The 23083-nt window shown below is 38.8% G+C and overlaps 1 protein-coding gene across 1 annotated transcript in view; it reads right to left on the minus strand.

Annotated features, from left to right (window-relative positions):
- sorcs1 (sortilin-related VPS10 domain containing receptor 1) overlaps window positions 1-23083 on the minus strand; it is a 192621-nt gene that overhangs the window by 46080 nt on the left and 123458 nt on the right. Inside the window, exons 4-11 of the mRNA XM_071505419.1 lie at window positions 13265-13423; window positions 9705-9778; window positions 6128-6192; window positions 4673-4791; window positions 4389-4478; window positions 2264-2443; window positions 1043-1189; window positions 12-114 (exon numbers count right to left, since the gene is read on the minus strand). Coding sequence (XP_071361520.1) covers window positions 12-114; window positions 1043-1189; window positions 2264-2443; window positions 4389-4478; window positions 4673-4791; window positions 6128-6192; window positions 9705-9778; window positions 13265-13423 — 937 coding nt within the window. The remainder of the gene's footprint in view (window positions 1-11; window positions 115-1042; window positions 1190-2263; window positions 2444-4388; window positions 4479-4672; window positions 4792-6127; window positions 6193-9704; window positions 9779-13264; window positions 13424-23083) is intronic.

Here is a 23083-nt window from a genome sequence, read left to right on the forward strand (position 1 = left end):
TTTTCACCCACCTGATGCAACAATGATCCCTGGTGCTGAGTCCCTGCTGGCGATGTTTCCAGATGTGTAGGGATTTGCAGACACATGAAGATGGAGATGTAATGAACAGTATGGCTGCAGAAAATAAATCACAAACTCAATTACAAAAACTATCAAACCAAGCCAACAGTATTACTGAAAACCTTCAAAAGACACTTCTGAATAAAACGGCTGCGGCATCGACTTGGATCCACAACCCTCCCAAGTCATAAATTTTATCACAAACACCATTTCCCCATTGGCTGGTCCCACCATTAATTCTGATTGGGTTAACCTTTACAGACACAATTCTCATTACGACCCAGCAAAATGCCAGTGGTGCAGGCCATGTTGTGACGGGCTGTTAAGAGGTTTATTAAAACGCTGACATTTCCTGACAAATGACTGTGTAATATGGGTAGAAGGCAAGGCACGGCACAGAATCACTAATTGGTTTATCAAAAAAGAGTGATCATTTTCGTATATGAAGTCATGTTAAGAGAAGATGTGCAAATGTGCCTTGCAAATGATTTGCTTATTTCGGCAGCAGTGACACAAACCATGACATCGACAACGTGATCTTAGTCTGGCTGTTTTTTCATTGTAACACATTAGTAGAGAGTGACTGAAGTGTACAAACAACACATCTGTAGATGAAAAGAAACACAGTTAAAGTCTTAAATTTCAAACCTCTAGTGAAAACTCAGTCGGACTGTGAGAAGCGTCCAATTTCCGAACTTTCAAAGACAGATAAAAAAAAGGAGTGTCTGCTTTTCTAACTCACACCACTTTCTCTCTGTGTTCCTTGAATGGGAGGTCAGCTTATTGGACTGAATCAAAATGGCTGACCTTTCAGCTCAGCAGCCTCAGAGCACTCAGCTTTGATGGGCGCTGCTCTTTTTGAGCTCGGCCTCTTATTGCTGCCAGGATCAGTCAACTCCTGTCAAGGCCTCTCTTTGATGGAAGTGCACATTTATTAAAACATGTATGAACACAGCGTGCTCACAGATTCACAGACACTCACTAGCACACAGTTAATGCTGTTGCCCCTTAGGTCTTTGCTTGGGGCCTGCAGCAGCCTCCAGTCTCTGCCTCTGTTGTAGGTGATGTGTGTCTTTACTTGGTTATCCATCTTTTTGTTGGCAAGGAACATCCCCTTTATTCCCGCTACCTGGGACATTAGAAAAAGAACAGCTCCAAAATAAAACAGACACAGATTTAACATGTCCACAAGATATTAAACATTTCCATATCTTCATATCTTCAAGTCATGTTGCAGAAAATAAATGCAATGCAGTGCAAAGCAAATGGCATGCGCAGCCACGCATGCTTACCTTATTTGTATTCCCTACAAAACCAAATGCAGCCATAAACACTGAGTGTGAAATGATCAACTGTCTTGGGACTTGTAATTTGTGTGATCAATGTATCAGTAATTGATGTGTGTAATAAGTGAATCTGACTCCTTGTTGGAGGCTCCTAGTAATAGTTCAGGAATACTAAATTGAGTCAGTGACAGTTGCATCAGGCAAAGAAATTTCACTTTAGTGATTGACAGATGGTGGAGCAACTTAGCATATTCTGCGTTTTGGGTGGTGACCCTAATCAAGAAAATGGATTTGTTTCTATCACTGTGGCTACAGCAAGACATGAGCAGCCGCATCAACGGCTTTATTATTTGATTCAGAAATATAGTTTATTCTACAAATGCCGCTGATGTCTTTTAAAATCATACCTGTATACACGTGTTACAGAGCTTCAGCATCAGCCCTTAACGCACTTTTTTTTTTCATTTTGGATTAGATGCGTTTTGTGAAGTAATATCTGCAGTGATTCATTGAAGAAAGAAATAATCTCACCCTCCCAAAAATCTATATCCTTGGCACAATTCCCTCTTGCTTTTGTTGATGTCAGCACATTGAAGCTGTTTTGTATTCACACAATGTGCTCTGAACACTGTAGGCCTACAGTAGCAGGGTTCATTTCCAAAATGACAAAAGAAGTACATTTCATCATCTATGCCTCCTAGCTGTAAGGTATTGATCAGTGTTCATTATAAACTTGCAGCCTGGGCACTCATCAAGCAGGCCTTTATTTGATGCTGTGAAAATAGGGCCCACGTACAGCATACCAATCCAAAATTAAAGTGAGTCAGTCTACTTTCAGCTCAACATCAAAGTTTGCTACTTGAAGCACAGATTTTATAGCATCTTATTTGCTAGAGGATCAATGTTTTTTTTTTTACCTCATAGAGATCGACCATGACATTGCCCTCTGGGCCCATGCTGCTAACCACATTCTCCAGAGCCAGAGTGTAGTAGACCCCCAACGTGTCTGACACATACAGGTTGTAGGTTTCATTCTGGTTCCACTCCTGTACGGCTGCCACGACACGGTTTTCATCCGTACTGATCACATGAAGGTCCTGGAAAATAGGAAAAGTACACCAATACGGGCTTACAACATGTCACAATGCCAGAGTGTTTTATATGTCTTTTTATTATTCCCTCATATTCTGTTTTTGTTTTTATGTGCAGGTTTTGTGTGGCTATTTGTTTTTACCTTAATTTTGTGCTCTGGTATATTATATAATCATAAGTGTTTTAACAAGTAATTTTAAATTTTTTTTCATTTTATTGTGTGATGTCTTTTAAAGGTCCCATATCTCACATTTTCATTTTTCCTGTGTTTTATTTGATGTTTTAACATCCATAAGAGGATATATTGTGGTTTTAAGAACCAAAAAGAGAGCCTCTCTTCTGATTGGCTGACTGTTTTCTGAGTATTCAAAAAAATATAGCAGCTTTCAGGTTAACACTGAGAGAAACTAAACCCTGCAAGGTTGGATGGTGGGTCCGATTGGGCCGGGGTTGAGGCATGGCTGAGAACAGTGCCTGCTTTGTTGTGACATCACAAAGTTAGGGAAGTCCTGATGGCTTGTTTTAAGGCATGGTATCTGAATACGGGTTATGTGCATTTCTCTGAGGACTGAGTGCTTTGGTACTTTCACAGTATCGATATAGAACCTAGACCCACCTTATAAGAAAAAAAAAAACACATGGAAATCTCACTTTATACAATATGGCACCTTTAATTTCATTTGCATTTTACTTAGATTTGTTTGGATGTTTTATATTTGACTCATGTGAAGCACTTTGTTACTTGTTACTGCAAAGTGCTATTCTAAGTAAAGTCTTATCATAATTTTTATTTCATAATTACTATTTAATTAAGTACATTTTTTTTTGTCATGTTGAAAGCAACTCTTCTTGTTTTAATAAGATAAATTGCTATACTTTAATAATGAATAGTTATGTGATATTAGAAGATAAAATGATTCGTTGTATCCTCTTAAAATTGAATAATTTGCTTCAAAAATCAAAATGCAAGGAAAATGTAAATAGAGAAATATCTTGTTATAGTGTGAAAAGGATTTCATTAAAACAAAACATTATGTTGTTAAAGATGAAAAAAAAATGAGAAACTATCAGATGTATATTCTGTTTTATTTGTTTATCTATTTGGTGGCAGCTATAAGCTGGTAGGCCTATATTAAAAGCTATAGTACATTGCATTTATCAGTATAGAGAAAAGGAAATCTTTTAAACATGCTATTTGAATGCAACTGATGTAAAATGAATACAATAAAAAAGCATCTAACCTGAATACACGCTAATATTAATAAATATTTGTGAAAGATTTCATTTGATCGCTATCAAAAACATGATCCCTTATGTGCCAATAAGGAATAAAAACTGCTATATTGCATACTGTTCTTACACTCCCGCTGGGCTTAATCATATTCACTAATCAGAACTGCTCCATCTTCTGTATTCACATATTTTAACTAAGAGGATACAGCAATCACACTGCCTGGTGTAGTGGGCAGAGATTATGCAACTAAAGTTATGCTGTCTGGTTGTGTGCTTCATCTGCCTCTGACTTTGCCAATAACACCTTGCAGTGAGCCGACAGCAACCAGGGAGCCTAGGGCTTGATTGAATAAAACATGTTTAATTGTCAACGGGGACGTGACAAGCGAGGCCATGCACACACGGAGAAGCACGGAATAACAATTCTGGTAACATTGTGAGAGTTACTGGTCTTGATCTGTGCATAAATAACAAAGAGAGCCAATGATGAACTGGTGCTTTACTGCAACTTTCACCCACATACCAAGCAGGGCTGGAAGAGTATTGTTATGTGCCTCTGAATGCTGAACATTTCCATGAACTGCTGCTCTACCAATTCAATTTTAGATTTGTTTCATATATTCTTGGTGACCAATGATAAGATATGGACTCTTACCATAGATCAATTGATTATCAAACTATCATCATTATCTGTTGACCTGGAGGTATATTTGTTACCTTGGGCAGGGTGTACTTGGGCAGCTTCATCGGGGTAAAGACATCTCTTTTAGCAGACACATAGTAGATTGGCCTCCCCGCAGTTGATACCTTAAGGTGATGAAGCCATTGAGTAAAAATATTACACATATAGAAAAAAAAAACAAGATAAAGCATTTTTCACACCACATAAGGCTGCACCTCTCTAAGGATTGACCTTGAAAAATTACCAACAAAATCTTCACACTTTCTGCCTCATATACTGTTGTAATGTTTTTCACTGAGCAAACTGGGCAATTACCTACCTGGACAAACACGTACTCATCTTGCACCACCAGAGAATTGGGGTCAATGTAGCCAGGGAATGGTTTGCCCTTGTTGGCATCTGTGCAGTTCTGTAGCTTGCAGGTGACATACAGTGCCTCTGCTCCCACACACAAAAGACACACACATGCACACATGTCAAGCCATGGCTTCAGCAATGGTATTAGCCAATGAAGAATGGCAGAATTCAAAGTTCAAAATTCAAAGCCAAGTGGCCTGTTTTGGCTTCCTACATTACTCGTGCCAATAAAGTGGTTCCAGTAAGGGAGGAGCTGGAGGGAGGGGAAGACAGATGACCAGAGAGGCCAATTGCTTTCTTTGCCTTCAATTGCAGGGCTGGGAGAAAGCAGTCCCCACCTATTAGCCTCTGCCAAATATGTGTTCCATATGCTCATGATCAATACTGATATTCTCTGGTTATGTGACTGTAACATCTGACACAGACACAGATGTTTGCTGTGTGTTTGTTTGATTGTAATTTCTCTATTGTGTTGGTCTCAAAGAGAGTGTTTTGACAGATAGATGGCACAGATACAGATATTGCTTTGAAAAATAAATGAAATCGAAAGGATATAGTATTTATTAAGTAATAAATTAAATGAAATATTAAATAAAATTTTGTGTTGCACTTCCATGAAGTAAGGGGGCTCACAAGAGACAGATTTTAAATTGAAATTGTAGCAGCAGAAGACATCCTGACTTAGTCCCTGACTTAGTCCCTAGTCTGGGTCAAATTTCAAAAATTCAGGATCCTGATCTTTCATCTCATGTCTTTTAAACCCCATGACCTTGGGTTGTAACACAGGTCTGCTGTTATAATTTCATAGTCTTGAAAGCCAAATCAAGATTACCCTCGAAGGATATCATCAGCCAGCCATCAGGCGATTTTGCAGGCTGAGTAGCACGCCACATGACTACAAACTGAGTTTAAAAGATCATTTTAAAAGTTTATTGAATGCCAACACATGATTATTATTAATTATATATTCACAAGTGTGAGGATTGCAAATACATGATTTGTTAAGACAAATACTTGAAAATGTTAAGTAATGAATTGCTTGGACAGAATAATATAGATAATGAAATGAAGAAATAATGGGGGGAAAATTTAAGGATTCTGACATAAGACTCAAGTCAAATTCTATATATCAACCCTCAATATTCCAGTGTTCATTGTCATTGAGGAGAATAAGCGATATTTCTCTATACCTATGTGAGTGCCACTGAGCTAAATCACTTGCTTTTAAAGCATTCTAATATATGCATTACTTTTCTCTCCATTGCCATTGTGTGTCCCCAAACTTTGCCATTTCTGCTGTCCCTTTGCATTCCCTGTCCACACAACACCCAGTCCCTCCCTACTTTAGCAGAATGCTCATGATACAGTACAAAGACACCAGAAAATGGAGCACTGAACTCGGATTTTGATTACTCACGTCCTTCAGAGATGCTTGTTTCCAGGTGAATTAAGCCCGGCTCTTTGTCCAAACCCATTTTCGACCTGAAAGGCAGACAAATGCGTTTCAGGAACATCACTACTGGTCTTTTGCCTCTGGGCAGATGCTACCTACTGTTGCTACTGTCTGACCTGAAAGACTGCATGATACAAAGTCAGTAAAACATACAACTACAGAGAGGGTAAGTCAAGAGCTATGACAGTTGTGGTAACCATCAGCGGGAATTGGCTGCAGGAATCACCATAGTGAGGAAAAAAGACATCAGGTTTACTGTATGACCTAAATGTTCAGAGACCCCAGAATCAACCCCCCCCCCCCCCCCCCCCCCCCCCCCTGAAAAAAAGAAGGAGAAGAACATTTCCTGACATCATTAGGAGAGGAAAAGCCATTGATTTTCCTGTTACAGTAGGGATGCCTGCAGATGGAATAGCATATAATCATTACTGCATTAAATATGTATTAAAAAGACTTGGGGATCAGAGGAGAAGCAAAGGCAAGGCACACCCATAGAGGGGGAGAGACCATGGATATGGAGAGAGATGGGGGATAGAAAGAGAGAATGTGTCGTTAGGTAGCACACACATAAATGGGAAGAGAAATAAAGAGTGACTGTGTGAGGGGAATGAGAAGCAGACACAGAGAGACACAGACCACCATAGCTTATAATCATTATACTTATAGGTAGTATTGGTGATTTCCCAGATGAAACACAGCTGTGAATATGATGGCCTACTTATCCAAACCACATTTCCATTTTTTTCAGAATAATCAATTCAGGTAGCTAAGAACAGTGTGAGGCAGAAAAGTCTTTGAGTTAGTGGAGCGGTGTGGATTGTTTAAACTTGGGAGGCAAAGCTCAGCTTTTAAGTCGCTGGCCTACAGTAGTGTCTCTGTGTATGACATTGGTTTGGACAGCTGTGTGGTCTCTGAGGAAACTCAGAACAGGTGGAAAAAGAGTAGCACATAGTCATGAGATGGAGCTGTTATCTCGCAAAATATCCCATACATGCAGCAGATGTTTTTGGAAAGATTTGTAATGTCCGATGGCTGCACAAACTAGGCTCACATGCTAATTATAACTGAATACAGTGAAATTTAGAGAGCTGACCTGCGCCATGTAGCCAAGCACTGGTCAGGTTGACCAAATCACAAATAAGCTTGCACTCTTCATCTTCCTTACATGTTTGTTGACTACATGAACAGCAGACATAAGCTCCCTCTGCAGCCTCATTATCAGGGCTACCACCACACCTACCGCACAGTGTGTGTCCTAAAATAGCACTCTGACAGCTTTTGCAGCATCAGCCCTCCAGGCTCCCTTCACGCCGGGCTACCCAGCTTGTTACTACCCTGACAGTTCCTCCGTAGTTTGTTGAGGTGAAAGCTTTTTGTTATGTGTTAGTTATTGTTTAGAGGGCAGATACCAGTGAGTTGGACAGCACCTGTGTGGTGGTGGTGATGAGTCCACTTAGTTGAAGAAAACATGGAAGATCACGCAACAGTGATGTTAAATGTAATAATGTAAGTCTTCGTTTGAAAGAATGGAAACAATATACAACAAATTCCAGATGGAAGCAGGACGACACAGTTTGTGTTTTAAAGCCTTGCTGTGAGGAAACATATTATTATCATAGACTATTTTATGTCTTCAAACTGTTTATTTCATCTATGAGGAAAAAAAATACTCTGCTTGCACGCAAAACTGATTCTGAAGCATCCTCCCACAGCTGAACATTGTCAGTTACATAATGTAGCTTAACTGTCTGCCACAGAGGAAGATCAGGCATGTCACACACATGAATAATGAATATCTTAAAACCTTGCTGGCTCATCAGCTCCTCACTTTGTGGAGAGACAGTGACGTAGTCTGTCCTTTACATTTAAAATGTCAAGACTGCTATTCATTTGGGTTGGAGTTCAACATTAGTCTTCCTGGTAGCTGTCACACAATTATTTTTTGCAACAAACCAATAGTGTGTCTTCAACTGCAAAAGTGGACAAACTTTTACACTTTTAGAATTTTTACACTTTTTGTTTTAGCTTTATGTGGTCAGGGCTACATACTGTAGTTTTCCTTGTTATAACTATGGATGAATCCTTAACATTTAGAACTGACTACACCTGGAAACCCAAAATAATCAGAACTAGGGCTGAATGATGATCCTATGGTATTGAACAGTTCACAGTTTGAATGTATGTAATTTTAATTATTAATTTTCATTAACATTACCTGCAAATTTAGTCTGCTAATAAACTGTCTGGGCTGTTGTCTGGTTAATATGCTCTCTGCATAGAGGTATCTGCTCTGTACATTCAATGCACAGTCAAAAATGAGATGTGTGGTTTTGCTTTTTAAAAAAGACTGAGTGGTGAGTTCTCTCTAGCTAAAAAGCTAGCTTCTCACTTATTTTCACACACCTATTTAGTTAGCAGCAAGCTCAGTTGCTGGTTATCAAACTGTTTTTGTAGTTTCCCAGTGAAACTCATAAAGTAATTGTTTTAGGTTTATCATGTTAATAGGACTAGTAGTATTTGGACCAGTGAAGCAGTTTGTAGAATCAGTGTGTAAATTTCATATTAGCTTGCATCCCTACGCATTATTAACATAGGCCCTGTTCAGACCTGACATTAAAATGCATCTCCACATGTGTCTCAATGACCGTGTGTGTGTGTGTGTGTGTGTGTGTGTGTGTGTGTGTGTGTGTGTGTGAGAGAGAGAGATAGAAAGAGAGAGAGAGCGGGGCAGGGAGGAGTTGAGTGACTCCCTGCGCTGTGCACGACTCCACAGTGAATTAAGGTTGTATCCATTTGAAATAGTAAAATATTTTCAGTTCATTAGGAAACTGTGTTGGGACTAATTAGACTGTGGCAGAGGATGTCAGTTGAGTAGGCAGTCCTTCATTGTGGCTCAGGATGCATTTGCATTCACACTGCTACAAGAATGTCGCCACATGAGGCCCAGACCACCTCCAAATGTGGTCTGAGTGATTGGATCCCAAATGCGTCTTGAGTAAGTTCACATCTATACTTAGAGCAGATTTGATTATCCGAGACACATGTTCAGACTAGGTATAAACAGGCTATACTGTCAGTATTAACATACTGTACTACATAGCTATTATCAGTAAACATAATGCCCTTCATAATGTCATGACTCATTTTGAAAAATATTAAGTACTGTTATGTATACTACTAATGTAACATCTTTCTAAATGTTTTCTATGAAATATTAGCTCAGGTCAGCCTACTTAAAAGTTAAGATTTTTTTTTTTCCGACTGGCTTAAAAAAGTATATAAATAAAAGATCCTCGGACCTAAACAAATAGCAACTGCATATTTTATCTGATTAAAATATGCTGGCACTTTATGATGTTTTACACTATGTAGGCTACCAATACAGGTTTGCAGTTGAATTTATAGAAATTGCTATGTTAATGTAGAAAAAATGCAATTATCACTCAGCCCTAACCTGAACATAACAAAAACCTATACTGTATGTCCATGATTATATTATTGCTTACAGTTTGTTTAACCATGTCCAGTTATCTGTACTTACCAGTAGAAACGATTAGGAGCCACTTTTTCATGCACCAGTTGCCACCTCCTCCCAAACTCCACTGAGCTGTAGAGCTGTGGCAAGACAACCAAGGTATCAGTGAGAATTAATTCACAAACAGCTGCCATCAATTTTTCTATTTTGTGCAACACAAGTCGTCCTGCTGTAAAATGCTGCGTTTGCCCCCTCAAAATGATATGGGTTTTCACACATCGATTTACTTAGTACAACAGTCATCCTCTTAACAGCAACAGTGTAATGACAAGTGGGAGATGAGCTCTCTCTCTCTCTCACACACACACACGCACACGCGCACACACACACACACACAAACACACACACAGTACTAACAAGTTCTTTATTTGAAGCAACTACATTAGATTAGAACTTACATAAGATTGAAACACTGCAGGGGGATAACATGCCTTTAAGACATGTAGGGACCCTAGTATTGTATGCCTTTCCTCATGACCATCCATTACTGCACAAACCTCACAGAGATTTTTACCACACACACACAAACATACACAATCAATAGAAGTGTAAAGAAAGATGTACAGCGTGCAAGATTTACTAAACTACAGAAATGTGCCTTGCTGTAACAACCCGTAACAAGCCTGTGAATGGGAGGGGGAGATGAAGAGAGGAGCCAGAACATGGAGGTTAGCACTAAGCCCTAAGCACTCTACAAGGTGAGCCACTGAGGCACCCCGTGTCTGAGATTTCTACCTCCACTCTCGTATAACTGAGGTGAATGGAGATTCATCTGTGGTAAAATTATATTCAAAACATTCAACAGCAAAGTTTCCAAACTTTGGACATCTGGGCATCAGTGTTACACTTGAGACACTGTTTCTGAAAAAATGCTACTGCTGTGTTTGATCAATGGATCATGTGATTATGAAGAGGGTTGCTGGTAGTGACAAACCCACAGAGAATGATCAACCAGATCCTGCAGTTCCCCTCCTCTACAGAGGTTTTGAGCCACTGTCATTGTTTGGTTTTATTTCATCAACTTTGTTTTCAGATGCAGCAGACACCTGCTTTCAGTTGAAAAAGCTCTTTCAAACTAATGGCATCTGTTAAGCACCAAATGGACAAGTTACTCACTAAAATGTCATTTTTCAATGCTATGAGAACCACAAACAAATTTCCATTTCCATTTGTATTAGGGTGGAGGCAAAAAATCTCAGACATATATATCCTTGCAATTTAGTGAATAAAACTAAAAATTGTCCGCATGTCTAGATAGTGTACCATAGACGCTATGTGAAATGAAAATGGTATTTTATAATTTCAGTAGTCCAACCCTTCAAATGCTGCTTCAAATCAAATAAAAGTGTGCTGTTGTTTTTACAGTATATCCTGTTGCTCTGTAAATAAACAACATTGACAGAGTGATATATACTCACTGAAGCCCTTTTGTCTCCAAACACACCTGCTTTCTCTGACAAAGCACAAAGACAAATCAGTTTACTCTGTAGCTTACAGCTGGAATTTAATGAGGCATAAAACTTGTTTTAGTGTTTTGCCCTGGATTTTTTTTTTCCATTTTAAGCATGAGTAGCCATGCATAATATGTATGCAATCATTTATTTGTGGATAATAAAAATGTGACTCTGTTTGGTTCTATTAATTTATTCTCTAATTGTATTTATCTATTCTATCCTGAAGGGCGAAGTGCAGACCTGCATTTAAAAGGCATCCATGAGAGCACATCCCAAACATATTATCACTGCTGTCAAATCAATAATTCTCTTTTATTTTGGGGGTGTCACTGTTCTTTAGCATCACAAAAGACTCTTCAACCATAAGGCAAGGGCTTATAGAGAAGATTTACTACTAACTTTAATAGATTGTCCATTATAACAAATGAGCTAAAGACTTTTCCCAGTGCTTTGAAAATGACAGTAAAGAACTGTGAGGTGTGACTTTAATGCATTTGTGACATTAGGTGAAGCATATATATTTTTCTCCAAGATATCCATTTCATTTCATCACTTCATAATGGGTATTTGCATTCTGTAACCTCTCTGCAACTATTGTATGTATATTCTCATGTCAAACAGGGAGTGATGTGAACCTGTGCTGAGCAGATGCAAGCTACAGGGGGTGAAGTGGGTGGGGCTGGGGAGGAGAAGGGGGTTGGATTGCAGGAAATCACTTTGACTAATTATCTTCCCACAGCAAGTTAGTATTTAGCCAAGCAAGTAACCATGAAGAGGCAGAGAACAGGAGAGCAGGAGACAGGGGAGGTGAGGGGTTGGCACAGCCTTTCCAACCTCCAAGGGTCTCTCAATCAACAAATGCAGCAGCACTGGCAAAAGGAGGTGAGAAAATTGAAAGAGAAGCAGTTTTGAGGTGGAGATATTCTGTGTGTGTTAGGGCATGGGTGAGTGGGTGGGCGGGTGAGGAAGTGAGTGTATGTGTGAGGGTGAGCAAGTCAGCACCTGACATATAGGGAGTCAACAAACTACATAAATACAGTTAGTGAACCACAGTCCTGCACTTATTCTCAGAGAGTTGAACTGAATGAGATGAAAACAATTTGCCTCATTTTTTTTTCTTGACAATTACAAGACAAATATACTTCAGATTATTATTGAAATTATGGGAGAAATTATTTTTGTGGGAGTTGTAGTTGTAGGGAGTTCATGTCACTGAATTGGACAGTCCTATTAGCTCCAGTGGGTGCTTTCACAGCCAATCAGAGTGTCTGATTCAGAGGCTTGGCTTAGCTGTCAGTTGCTTATACACCCAAACTAAATGAAAGCAATACTGTATTATTCTGAGCTCAAAGTGAGGACAAGTTGGTCTAAGATTCTTGTAGTGACAGAAAAAAGACAGAAAGATATGACCAGTAGGAGATTTAGTATAGCAGAGGCTTTTGAACTGATCTTTCAAGACGAAGAAAAAAAAAAAAATACTGCTCAAAATAATGGGCATTACTCATGAACAGATAGAAGATAGAAAGGATAGAAACTCACTTCTAGAACAATCCAAACAAATGTCTGCAACTTTCTGTGTTGAAGTTTTCTTTGGTTATTATAGTTTGCAGTGCTTTCTATAAAATAAAGAAAAATCAAGGTCTGTGTTTTGATTTTTTTTGGCCTACTAGCACCTATTATACTGTAAAGAAGTCTTTATTGAGTAACATATATAATTAGATGACATGTTTAAAAATGAATTCAGGAAAATAAGGAAAAACACAAAGGTATGAAAAAACAGAAAAGTCAAACTTTAGATTTATTAAGTATAGATTTTGACTTGTGAAAATCCAAACTTTTCATCCTTTTTTCTTTACCTGGTGAAAATAGGCTTGGCTGAATTTGGAACTACCTATACTATACAATTCATGCTTATCCACCTCTCTCCCAAATGAACTTCATGAACTATGACTGTGCTTAGAGCCAAACTCTTGTGTAACAGGATCTCACATTTATCCAACTTGCTCTGAGGCACTACATCTCCAGATTGTTGTTGCTTATCTGACTTAACACTGAGCTCTTTTTGATACCTTGAACAACAGATTGCTCAACCAGCCTTGCCCTTTTTCTAACCTTTTGGTCGTGGCTGTAGGCCAGAATCCAGTCCTCCTGCTCGGGGTGGAAGAGCAGGCTGAGGATGTAGAAGTTCAGCCGGTATTTCTGGTAGGTTGCTCCTTCATCGGAGCTGATCAGTAGACTGCTCTCCACCTCTGGATCTGTTAACAGCATGATCTGAAAGAAGTAAAAGTGTGAGATATTAGGGACATAGCAGGAGGGTGGTGCTCAACTAAGAGGTTTTCAACACTTACCAGAAAAGTACAAAACAACATTTAAAAATGCATGCACACAGAAGAAGTGTGGTAAACAGAAGGCACTATGCTCTGAAATATTTGTATATAAATGTATTTAATAAGAGACAAGACTGGGTCAACACCTAGTATATGGACCACATATGGTCAGTGTGGCAAATGGAGGACTTAGTTGAAAACTGTTGTGGAGCTGTTATAAAAAACTGACATCCTCATGTCCTATTCTCTCCTAATCTCTTACATGTTTTTCTGTTTCTGTTGTCATACAACTGAACAAGTATTACATAGTGACTGGAATGTGGCCTGCTAAGACTACATCCTAACTTCCAAAACATTTCCAAGTTGCTGCTCTGCTGCTCCTAAAATCCTGATTGTATTACATTGTCTGACAAAATCACCAAACACATCAATTAAAGACAAGACTGTTTTCAGCTATATTTACCTATAAAATGATCACTTAAAGGGAAAGTCGGAAGTGACAGCTTTTTTGTTTTGTCTTCACACAGCGCACAGCCTCTGTCGGGGATCCACAACATTTTTTTAACTACTTTAATTCCCTCTGTTTCATATTAAATTGTCCATACCGGTGTTCCAGTTTAACTGATGGTCATGTTATCTGGTTATATCTGTTTACATATTCCACTTTCTCTGCTCCAAGTGTCGATGGACACAGATTCACAGGCACAAAGGTGGGCCTTTGTGTCTGTGAAATGTGGCTAGATATTGAAGACCTCACTGAAATAAAACAATTAATCACCAGTGAATGTAAAATGCATACCCATGTCAGTATCAGTCTACAGACATTAAACTTGCCGTCCAAAAAAAATGTATACACATACATCAAGCCCCACAATGGGATTCGAACTGCTGTGCAATATAATTATCAAGCAGACACCCTCCTCATTTTACCACTGATCACTCAGCCTACATCATGCTTCACACATATACATCTTGTAATTATCACTCAAGCCACAACACCCTTAGCTACATAACACACTCAAGTAAGAAAACACTAAAAAGTCACACATGTAACAGTCAAATAAATACAAAACATACAAAATCCAGTTTCCTATTCATCATGACACCTGGGTTTTGATACCTTGGCAGTGTCTGCCTGTGACATGACTATCAAAATTTAGAAAGCCAGTGATGTCTACCTGATGATTACATTGCCATTGCACAGCAGTTCGATCCCCATTGGAGGGGCTTAATTTATTTTTTTGATCCCCATTGGAGGGGCTTATTTATTAATAATATAATTTATTAATAATAACTCAACACTTCCTATAATCATTTCAACTTAAAAGTTCTCCAGCGTTTCAGTGGACAGAAACCCTTTATTTCTTAAAAAGGCTTTGCTGCAGTAGGCACAGTCTAATTTCCAGTTACTGGCATTTCTGTTGTTTACATGCTATTGTTGTGCACAGGTAGGGGCAATTTGGTTATTGGCTTATAATATTAATGATTATCAGTGATAATCACCAATATATATATAGATGTTTACTACAAGTAGTAACCTCGGGGCACCACCCTGTCACCAGGGACCAATGAAACAAACAAAGCAGTCTGTGCGCCCGGCCCGCAAGTTGAAGACTGTGACCTGGGCTTTAAGAAGTTGTGGAAAAAGGTCAAATGTTTACAGATTGCTCCCTTTCAGCAACTGAGTCGCGGAGAGAGCTTGGAGTAGCTCTCTACTGTAACTGGTGCACGGGAATAAGCAACGGCAGAAGGTCGCGATGCTGCTTTTATCACCTGTGTGACGTCGCTGGGGATCCCTGCTGAGAGCCAATGCTGATTTACTTTCAAACTCTGATTCGCACCTAGGTGTGAATTGTGGGGGGATCGTGGCTCCGTTGTTCAAATGGTCGACCAACTCTGGCTCAGGCTAATAGAGGGACATGTAGGTCTCTCCATTGTTCTCTTCAGGATTCATGGCTTGAGACTCAGGCTTTTGGAGGGACATGTAGGCCTCTCCATTGTTCTTTTCAGAACCCATGGCTTGAGATTCCAACACTATTTAGATCTGCTAGCTTCTGTAGCCTAGCCGTTAGAAATGTCTTCTCTCTCCCTCCTTCTCTCCTGCTCTCTCTGCTCTGTGTGTCTTATATTTAGTTATTCCTCTGCCTCCTTTAGTAATAATGATACATGTACTGAAAGTAATTCATTTGGCCTAATAGAGGTGAGGCTCAGTGAACTGGAAGCACTACTTGCTCCAGCTTAAGGGCAGCCTGTAACAAGAACTGTAGCCCTAAGCAGGGGCTTAGGGTTGGCACCCATACATGATGTAGTCAAATGGCATTCAGCTGACCACTCCTGGAAATATTATCACTCAGTCAGGCACATCTGCCTTGATATGGCTAGCCCTGCTGCATGAGTGTGTGACTATTTTACTTTGTGCTGAATTCTTCCCCATTTGTCTGCACTTGTATGCGTGTCTGCCATATTGAAAAGACAAAACACAGAGATGAGTCAATAAAGACTGGAATATAAAGCTTATTATTACAACTGGGGCTGCAGATTTGTGTGTTAAAAGCCCCATGGTCACTTTTCGATGATGATGTCATCTCAAATAATAATTTGAATGTGTTATAATCAGTATACAGCAAATGGGTATGCACTTCCTTCCTCGTCATGAGTGGCATGACTGTGTGCACCTCATCATTCAGATTGTTTACTTCTGTCTTATGCTCAGTCAGGCCTTGAATGCAATAATTTCCCATGAGCTTGTTTCTTTTCTTAGAGGTCCAACATTTTTTTTTGCCAAATTCTGGCACAGTCCCCAGAAAAATCACAAAGAAACCCCCAGATAATATCACATGCAAATATAATTGAATCAGGGGCTCTCAAGACACACAAACACTCTTGTCATTAGCAGAGTGTACAGTAGCAGAGAGTTTGGAGAGGCACACTTGTGGGTGTGTCCCTCTATGTATTTGTGTGTGTGCACTGATGAGTCAATCTATGAGCCAAGTCTATAACCAATACTGGCACTGGCAAATGCCATCCCCTAATATAATCCTTGTTAAATGTGCATACTGACTTGAGTTACAACATATAGACATTTAATGGTCAGCTCATAACAGATAAAATGCCTGGTCAGCTTTCATTCAGGACTGTAATTTCCACTGGAGACATGCTCTCCTCACTTTGTAATATTCTTTACGTTACTAAAATTAAAATAGTATGTAGTTATTAATTTTTTTATCCAAATGTAAGCCAAATGTACAGTATTTTCCGCACTATAGGGCGCACTGGATTATAAGGCGCACTGTCAATGAATGGTCTATTTTCTAACTTTTTTCATATATAAAGCGCACCGGACTATAAGGCGCATTAAGCGAAACAAAACAGTCAGATAAGTCAGTCAAACTTTATTAAACGCGTTCACAATAACTCTCAACATTGTTCAAACGTTAATGAGCGTATTCACAATAACGCCCAACCTTGTTCAGTTGTAACACATAAAAAAAACACAGTCTGATACCGCTAAATCAAACGTTAGCATATTCACAATAACTCCTTATAGGTCCTTATACACACACACCGTAATATTATGGTGAAGCACAGTATGTATTACTCCGCGATGCTCCTGACTACGATAGCCGTAATGCTGCAAGCGGTGCGGCTTTGTAGTTTACCAAAGTCGTACTAAAACATTTTGACAGAGCGCCGTGAGCGCCGTGTACCACACAAAATCGCTTCGAGGTCAGTAAGCACAACCAGAATTAATCCATATATAAAGCGCTCCGGATTATAAGGTGCACTGTCGTTTTTTGAGAAAATTAAAGGCTTTTAAGTGCGCCTTATAGTCCGGAAAATACGGTAAGTCAAATGTAAGTCCCTGTGTTGCACACAGGGTAGAGATTGTCTTTGGCAGTACAAACTCTGTGTGCCCCATTATGTCATCAAACAGCAGTGTGGAGGAGAATACACACTGTCCTCACAGTCAATATCATTCTCACCATACGGCAAAGTGATTCAAATCTCTCACACTAGTGAGTCATTTGTCAGCAGCCATTTAAGTAACTGCAACCATGGTGGGCAGACACAACAAAAGTTAATTAGTCACAAAATGCAGGTATATTGCTACATGCTGACCACCCAAATCAAATGTCTGAACTACAAATCCCAATTAAAGTTTTTCTCACTCCCTGGAAATGCAACACAGTTGGAATAGTGGACAGCTCTATAGTGGGCTGATGTAAGTCTGGTGAATTCAATGGTTCAGACAAAAAGTTTGGGTCTTCTTTGTTTTGGATCTACTGGTAGCTCCCTACCTAGCACCAAATGGCAGATGGACAAAGTTAACAAAACAAGCTGGTAAAATACTGAGCAAGCTAAAGACAAATCTGTTGGAGACAAAAGCAGAGTTTAAAGGAGAATGAAACCAGACTTTGCATTCCTCTTGTGACCACACATGAAATAAATTGTAATCCACATCTGCTGGATGTTGTTTGCTAATACATTCAATATTAACATTTTAAAGCTTGTTTTGAAGTTAATCTGCCCACATGTGGTTAAAAGTCATGATTAATTGGACTTTTGGAAGTGGTCTGGAAAACAAGAATTATCTAAGCTTTGAACATAGAGGTTAATCCTTGACCTTGGAATAGTAATTTTACAAATAATTCTAATTCAAGGTACACCTGCAAGACATTATTACAACGCCTGGAAAAAGCTGTCTGTTTTCAAAGAAATGTCTTGTCTTGGTGTTGATTTTGTCATTAGAGATATTCCAATTGCATTTAAAGCATTAATGGCCCTATTTTAACAGTCCAAAGCACATGGTCTAAAGGGCATGGGCAAGGGCAAATGCATTGTGCCATATCACTTTTGCTGTTTTAATGGTGGAAAAAGAAGGTGCTGCACAGCATGGTTCAAAAGAGTTGAACTTAATGTCTTAGTTGTTCGTGGGAGTGTTTTGGGCATAACATGGAATAAACTAAGCCAGGAGCATTTGCACCTTGTTATTATAATGGTGCAGTGTTTCACTCAGAATTAAACTCTATGTGGCAAGTTGATTACGTATAGTAGCGGTGAGCCCAGTCCCATGCATATAGCAGCTCTGTGCACCCCACAGGGTGAGGTAGAGCTGAGTGAATTTTTGCACTGCGCACAGCTCCACAAAAAAGTAACTGCAAAAATCACACCTTTAGATCTTTTATGTTATATGATGAGAAATGTGAATAAATATTCAGTTTGTTATGAAACTACGAACAAATTTAGGTGATGAATGGGAAACACTGTGGCAGATTTACCAGGTAGTATGAAAGAACGCTTCTCTGCAGAGCCTCATGCTTTATGAATAGAAACATTGTGCAACACACAATACGTATGCCACAAAGAATACTCCAACCTTCCGAAGCTGTATTCTAATGTTCCACTTTGACTTATCCGAACATCTGAAGCACATTTTCAGCACACTCTACTTGTGCGTAACAGGCACAGTATACATGCGTTGTGTGCCCAGCTATGTAGGTGCAAATTATTAAGATTTTGTTCTTTTCTTTTCATATTCTTATTTTTATTTTTTTATTTTGTTTTTTTATTTTAAGTTAGGAGTTGTAAGATCCCCCAAGGAGAAATAAAAATAACAAATGGCACTACTCAGACCTGTTGCCCGTGCATCTATCATAGCAATTGTCCCCTAACCTAACCCGACCCTAACCCTAACCCCTAACCCATAACCCATGGACGCACAGATGGGCGCAAGTGTATTTGTTATAAACATTGTGGGCACTGAACAGGAAAATGAAAACTGCGTCACATCAAAACTAGCAAAGACACTTGCGTTGCACTTTGCACTGCTTGCGTCAGGTGTATGATAAGGGCCAAAAGCTTTTTTAAATAGTTTAGTCAGCTTTTTTGATTTGATGATATTGCACTGTTTGAACAAGCCACTCTGCGCTGCCCCTTTTTAGTACTATAAAACATCACAATAACACTCATTACAATAATAAACAGTATCAAATTTAAATCAGGTATAACTGTATACACTGTGTAGTCTTCATATGGTGTTGCAAACCAATCATGTCAATTGTTCAATAATAACGATATATCAACAACCCACACTTAACCAACACTTAATCTAACCTAATTTCCACCTCCTGGCTTCTCTCATACATCACCTAATACATAATCATTATAACAGTTTCATCATATTATCTGTAAGTCCATTATTGAACCTTTATGTTTGCAATTAGCACTGAGTATTTTTTTTTTTTTGGCTTGTCCCACTGTTTCACAAATATGATATATTTTAGCATTTCCCGTTTTGTGTCATCTTAGATATTTTATTACTTTTGGTACAGAATGGACAGAGAGGAAACACAAACTAATACAGAGAATAACAGAAGTCATAACAACTTGTGACGAAAAAAAGGGAAAATGCTCCTCTTTGTAGCATTTGAACAGTAGCATACCTGGGAACTTAATGTTGCTATAAAATTTGTCTTATATCAGCACCAGACAAGGTTAAGAATCAATTGTGATTTATTCTCTCAGAGCCAAGTCAATTTTCTACCTTTACAGTGACAGTAACTTGGTTGAGAATGATTTAATACAAGTTAATTCACTGGTTTCACCCAATTCCTGTTTGTTTTTATTTCTGTGCAAAAGAAACTTGTAAGCAAAGCAATATCCACCTCAGGTTTTGAACTGGGATTGACAGAGCCAGCAGGCATCCAGGAGCCAGACACAATCTTGTAATTGCAATCAATTCTACATGGCAGAGAGCAGCTAAGCAGGGACAATTAGGGGGTCAAGGCTCACTTACATTTTTCTGTTACATGAGAAGCGCTTTCTTTATATTTGTCAGCTTTTGAGCCTCTGTATGTCTGAGAACTTATGTTGATACTTGCTGAGTATATCTCACTTTTTGCTAAGCAACAGTATTTGACCTGTCTTTTTGTAGCCAGTATGAATATCTTTAATGTTCAAGCTCCTCTGACTCGAGTGTCAACCAGCAAAAGAAAGACAGAGGGTGAAAGGAAGTAAAGTACACATCACTTTGCAAAGCCACATCTAGTTTATTTATTAAATCCCTGTGTGCATAGTTTATGAACTATGAAAGGATAGGATTTTCTGAGATATTTTGAATAAATGCTCCTCTAAGCAACTGTGGATTATTTCACATCAGTGTCAGCAGAGGCTGAGGGAAAGCAAGTGTTAGCTTCAGGTTGAAGGTTTGAAAGTTTTGATATTCTTTTTTAGTACCTATCCCATCCCTCAAAGGCTTACCCTTTTGCCAGGCCACCACTGTAAATGAGAATTTTTTTGTCATGACTTGGCTGGTTAAATGAAGGTTAAGAAATATATATATATATATATATATATAAACTTTACTTAAGCTAGAGGTACTGAGCCGCATAAAAGAGGCCAAAAGTCAGTCAAAGGGGAATATGTCCTGCCAGGAGTGTGTAAAATATTTACAAGATAATAATAATTTTCACTTACCCCTTGTATTTAGCTATGTGTTTTGAGGTACTCAAATAATTGAAAAATCACATTTAAAAGTTGGGCAAAGATTATCCACAGACCTTTTGGATAAAGCTCTTATTTTAAAACTAAAACTGTCTGCATTGCTGAATACTACAAGGGGTGAGTGAAGTAAATGTTCTTTTGAATAAACGTACTTTAGCAAGAGCATGTTCTATTCAGACTCTGTCCTCCAAAGAAAAAGACACCTAAAACCGATGTCGAGTGTATTTATTTTAAACTGACAAAAACCTTGAGCAGCTGTGTGAATTACAACTCCTCTCTGTGAGCACCATAGATGGAACTAGTGACACATTCTTACTGTGTGTTTAGATAGAATGTAAAGTGAAGTTAAGATGTAGCACAGATGTGTGTAATGTCAATGGAAATGTATACTTGATGCAAGGTATCAACAACAGTCCTGCCATGACTACCTACAGTACAAGTTCTGATTTATTGCTTAGTAACCATGGCAACACTTCACAGATCCATTATTACCTGAATGAGCCACATTGATATTTAAGTATATTCCCTTCATTAATTGCATTTATATTTTCTAATTCATCATGATATGGAGCAACAGCGGGAAGACTTGCTTTGTCTTGTGTGCAAAACTCGTTGATAAAAGAAGACACATTTGTATTTTTAAGTACCAAAACCTGTCTCCATGTAGTTTTAAATCCTCTCTAAAACACTGGCCACTTGGAACTTTGCAAATTCCATGTTCACCACATGACACACAGTGACAAAAACATAATTTTTCCCCATACACAATAAATCAAACATTGGCTGTAAAGTAGTGGATACATTTTGATCTGAGGAGCTCAAACTTCCCAAAATAATTGTTTTGTTCTTTTTATTATTATCTCAATTTCATCCATCTAGAAGAACCAGATTGGACATGCCTTTATTTCAGTATTCAGTATTCAGTAAGTATTCAGGCCCTTTCACTTTTTGCACACTATATTGCATTGTAGATTTAATGACAGAGTGAAAACATGTTTTTAGAAATGTTTGCAAAATACTGAAAATGAAAAATTGAAGTCTGTCAGAGCCTTAATGCAGGATTTTGTTGAATCCTCTTTGGTAGCAATTACAGCTTTGAGTCTTTTGGGTTAGTGTCTATGAGCTTTGCACACCTGGATTTGAGCAGTTTATCCCATTCTTCCTGGCAGATCCTCATAAACTCCATCAGATTGTATGTGAAGCATATGTTAACTGCGGTCTTCAGGTCTCTCTACAGACATTCGATGGGATTAAAGTCTGAGCTTTGGAAACATAAGGACAGTCAGAGAAATATCCCTGCAGGTGGCTGCAGGCATTGGATTATTGTGCTGAAATATGAACTGTTGCCACAGTCTCAGTCTGTGTGCACTCTAAAGCAGATTTTCTTCAAGCACCTCTCTGAATTTAGCTGCATTCATCTTCCCTCAGTTCTGTCCAGTCTCCTGGTCGCTGCAGATGAGAAACGCTGCCACAGTATGATGCTGCCACCACCATGCTTCACTGTGCGCTTGGTATTAGCCAGGTGAAGAGCAGTGCCTGGTGATCACCAGAAAATGTCTTTGCAGTCCTTTACATGCCATTTGGCAAACTCTACCATAAAGACCTGATTGTTGGAGAATGGTTCTCTGTCTGTCTCTATCTGTTAGAGTGACCCAGAGGTTCTTAGTCATTTCCCTGATCTTTCCTTGATCTATGTCTTGCCATGAAATTTAATCACAGATGTCTACAGTGAGTTCTTTCATCTTTGTACCTATAGTGTGAAATGTAGAACCTTATACACACAGGGATGTGTGTGTATCTATAAACTGTCACAGGTGGACTCGAAATACAGTTCTAGACTCATCTCAAGGTAAATTAAAACAAAGAGAATGCACATGACACAGCAAAGGGTGTGAATGTCTGTATTGTTTCAGAGTAAATGGACTGAGTCAAATCTAAGTTCCAGTATCTGAGCTAAAAGGTTTTACAAACACATGTCTATCTTTTATTGTATTAAACCAAAGTGAAAAATATTTTTATAACGTCTTAATAGGCTCTTGACATAGAATGACTTGCATCCTGTGTCTATGGTTGTGTGATACATCTGTTTGTTTATGCCAGT

Source organism: Trachinotus anak, unplaced genomic scaffold (genome assembly GCF_046630095.1).
Source record: "Trachinotus anak isolate AG129_WGS33_773 ecotype Australia unplaced genomic scaffold, CSIRO_AGI_Tana_v1 ptg000019l, whole genome shotgun sequence".
Lineage (NCBI taxonomy): Eukaryota > Metazoa > Chordata > Actinopteri > Carangiformes > Carangidae > Trachinotus > Trachinotus anak.